The sequence below is a fragment of the Centruroides sculpturatus genome, unplaced genomic scaffold, assembly GCF_000671375.1.
Source record: "Centruroides sculpturatus isolate CEXI.00-Female unplaced genomic scaffold, Cexi_2.0 scaffold259, whole genome shotgun sequence".
In the NCBI taxonomy this organism is placed as follows: Eukaryota; Metazoa; Arthropoda; class Arachnida; order Scorpiones; family Buthidae; genus Centruroides; species Centruroides sculpturatus.
The window spans coordinates 715,997-720,186 of NW_019384410.1; the positions used below are offsets into that span (position 1 = coordinate 715,997).

The following is a 4,190-nucleotide window of genomic DNA, read 5'->3' on the forward strand; positions in this document are numbered from 1 at the left end:
AATAGTAAAATGTACTTTTTATTGATGAAACATATGATAATTCAATATAAAAATATTACAGATGTATATGTTATTTTTTTTCTTTAAATAGGGATTGTTTTTCAAATTCAATTTTTAGTTATACAAAATTATTAAAGCAATGAATTATAAAAATGTATGAGATGTTTACAGTTCAAATTTTCAAATATATTCATTACTATAAAGATTATTTGCAATAAAATGCACTTTACAAAATATATTGAAAAAACTGCATTAAAAGATATATATAAAAATACAATAAATAATACAATATATACACATTTTATTTAAAAGAAAAAAACCAAGGAGGACATCATTAACTTATAGTTACTGATGCATTACAACAATTTAATTTAAATGACAAACTTTATGTGCTATCAATCTTCCATATATGAACTTTTCTATCTCCTCCAGCTGCTAGAATCGGAAGCTTACAATGCCAAGATATACCTTGACCAGCTGGCAAATTTTCAGACAAAATTATCTAAAAAAATAATTATAAATAATCAATTATCAAATATTTAATAAGGCTAAAATAATAAAAATCAAATACTTAAATTATACATTTTATTTCACTATGTCAAACATTTTAATCATTTCAATCTATATATACATTAGCCCCTCATTATATCACACTTGTAGGGAGGCAAACCAAATAATCAATATATCAAATGGCACAATATAAATCTATACATTATTGGCTAGAGCACTTTCATATTTGGAACGCAAAAGAATAACATGATATATTCAAATGAGTACTATAACAAGGTGTGATATAACAAGTGGCTACTGTATTAAATATTTTAAAAACTTTATATAAAATTTAGGTAAATGTTTAGGAATAAATTTATTGAAGGTTTTATTTTAAAAATAATACATGATTTACTTTAAGAACTAATGTTAGAAACTTTCTTTTTCTTTAGTAAAATCATCTTTTTTATTTGACATGGTCTGTAAATTTATTATCAACAACATTCAGTGTGTGTTTAAATAGACTAAAACACTTTTTCAACTTCATACAAACTTTAAGAAAATTTATATTAATATTCATAAACATAAGCCTTAATCGTAGTAATGATCGTAATATAATTAACACCATACATCTTAATTATAATTACACATTAAATTATTTGAATAAAAAACCAGACTAAAAGATTAAAAAATTTTTATCATCATTATTACGACTTAAAAATAATACAAAACTTAATCACACTAAATTTAAATAAATAATTTTTGCTATAAGCAAGTTCTTACAATATAAGAATGAACTTAATATTCAGTTTTGTACAAAATTATAAAATTTGGCTTTACATTAGTAACGTATTAATCATTTCAGACAGTTAATCAGCAACAGTTTGAAAACTTTTTAAATTCTATTTCCACAATAATCAATTAATAACAAAGAGCAATATTTTAAAAATACTTCATTTAAACTTTATTTTATACAATATAAACATATGCGTAATCACACACAGTATTTATATAAAAACTGCACACAAAAGACGGATCAAATTAAACAAATTGTTAAACATACATATGTATCAATTAAATTACAAGACTATGTTTTGCATTTAGTACTAACATAAGAGATCAAAACAGTGCATAGTTTATCTGCCAGTGTGCTGCTTCCAATGACCACTAGTTAAAATCTGTCTGACCAGTAGTTATGAATGATTATGGAAAGAATAACAATAGTTTGCATATTATCAGAAAATTGATAATGGATTAAAGAGAAGTTATAAAATTTATCATAAACTGGAAAAATTATATAGAAACTTTTTCCAACTTAAAAAAATTGTATACTGATGAGTTTTTGTCTCAAGCAAGAACGTTTAATGGTTTATCATTTTCATAAAGGACATGGGTCATTAGGTAATGATGATCCACGACCAAGTTGATCAATCTCTCTTCAAAACACCAAATATTGTCACAAGATTAGAAAAACTGTGACTGAAGACAGACTGATTTCAATGAGGTTGTTTGATAAGATGATCAGTAGGAATAAGGATTTTATATGAAAAATTTTAAATTGGTTGTTGTTGCATGACAATGCACCTGCAGAGTCTCATTATCATCAGGCAAATTTTTTGGGGGAAAACATTTATTCCAGTGTTCAAACACACTCATATTCTCTGGATTTGCAGGAGCAAAATGCTCCTGCAGACTACTTTCTGTACCCAAAATCAAAAGAACCAGGAAAGAAATATATATATATACCATAAGGCATAGGATATCCAAGTCTGCAAGTGACCAATCAGCTGAAAGCAATGTCAAAGTAAAGTTCCAAAAGTGTCTTCAAAACATGTATAAAAGATGTAAAGTATGCAGCTGCATCCTGGGCATTTCTGGGGGGTTTTCCTGAGTAAAGCCAGGTACCTCAGGTAGTAAAAAATTTTGTAAGGCATATTGTTTCCTTTCTGCACATCCTATAAAGATTTCTGGATCCATTATTGAAAGTTTATAGACATTGGAGGTGATTACTTCAAAGATATATAACTATTTTGCATTAGAGTTTTTATTTTGTAGTGTTAGTTTTGTAATTATATTATTTAATTGGTACATACACTGTATACTTTCTATTCCTTTGATAAACCTTTTTCAGGTCTATCAGAGATTCTAAATGTCAATAATCTATATTGGAATGTCTGCTCATGCAATGATACATCTTCTAAGACCTAAATTTTTTTTTAAAATATTGAAAACAGTGTAACAATACTTTACATGGCTATGTATTTTCTACATTCCATATTTAAATACAATGGAAGACTTTATCTAATATTGCATATTAACTCAATACAATGAGTTTCTGATTAATTTTTACACAGTCTTACTAAAACAAATCTTGTTTTATCAATAGTAAGACTGAAACCTTATAAGCTACCTGGAGATTGTTTTATGAGAACCCAAATAAGAACTCTCTACTAGGGGTCTACAAGATATAATTTTACATATATGAAGTCACAATATAAACCATCATATATGTAAAATTATATCTTGTAGACCCCTAGTAGAGAGTTCTTATTTGGGTTCTCATAAAACAATCTCCAGGTAGCTTATAAGGTTTCAGTCTTACTATTGATAAAACAAGATTTGTTTTAGTAAGACTGTGTAAAAATTAATCAGAAACTCATTGTATTGAGTTAATATGCAATATTAGATAAGGTCTTCCATTGTATTTAAATATCTCTGTATTTGGAAACAGAGAATTTCTGATTAATTTTTACATGGTCTCACTAAAACAAACCTTGTACTCATAAAAATTAATACTTTATTTGGATTATATCAAATCTTGTTTTCTTTTCTATAACATCTTTCCAAATGTCTGGTATTTTGAGTTTTTTTTCTTTCAATTTTTCCATTTTATGAAGCTTATATTGTAAAGAATTACATCTTTTGATTGGAAAATAATGAAGAAAACTTTCAATATGTTGTTTCTTTACAAAGTTCAAGTATTTTCAATTTTTTCAAAACTGGTTATCATCATCAAAAATAGTACCATAATCAGTTATTTTAATCCTTCCTTTAAATCATTTAAACATAGATTATAAAAGATAATATATGTCTAATGTAGATACTGTATATAAAGACAGTTTGTAACCTGTTTGTTAACAGTTCCAGTTTATAATGTAAATGCTACAGCATTTTAAAATGGAAAACAAAATCCTACAGAATTACAGAAAAAATGCACCAAATTGTTTACCCTAAAATGTTATTCAGTTCAGATGAACTTTGACTGAATAAAATAAGATAAAATGAATTGAAGTTGATATGATTCTGTAAACAAACAGAATTCTTTTCCTCATTAACAATGCAATGATGCTATAAAATAAAAATTTTTTTAAATTAGATTTAGATTATTTTCCAATTCAATTTTCAATTCTCTATGTTTATATTTGAATTTGCAATTTGTATACACTTGTAGGGAGGCAAACCAAATAATCAATATATCAAATGGCACAATATAAATCTATACATTATTGGCTAGAGCACTTTCATATTTGGAACGCAAAAGAATAACATGATATATTCAAATGAGTACTATAACAAGGTGTGATATAACAAGTGGCTACTGTATTAAATATTTTAAAAACTTTATATAAAATTTAGGTAAATGTTTAGGAATAAATTTATTGAAGGTTTTATTTTAAAAATAATACATGATTTACAAATAA

At 25.6% G+C, this 4,190-nt stretch overlaps 1 protein-coding gene across 1 annotated transcript in view; it reads right to left on the reverse strand.

Annotated features, from left to right (window-relative positions):
* Positions 1 to 257: 257 nt before the first annotated feature.
* The window catches only part of LOC111618989 (nucleoporin Nup37-like), a 31,219-nt gene continuing 27,286 nt past the window's right edge, over positions 258 to 4,190 (reverse strand). Inside the window, exon 7 of the mRNA XM_023360618.1 lies at positions 258 to 502. Coding sequence (XP_023216386.1) covers positions 386 to 502 — 117 coding nt within the window. The 3' untranslated portion in view covers positions 258 to 385. The remainder of the gene's footprint in view (positions 503 to 4,190) is intronic.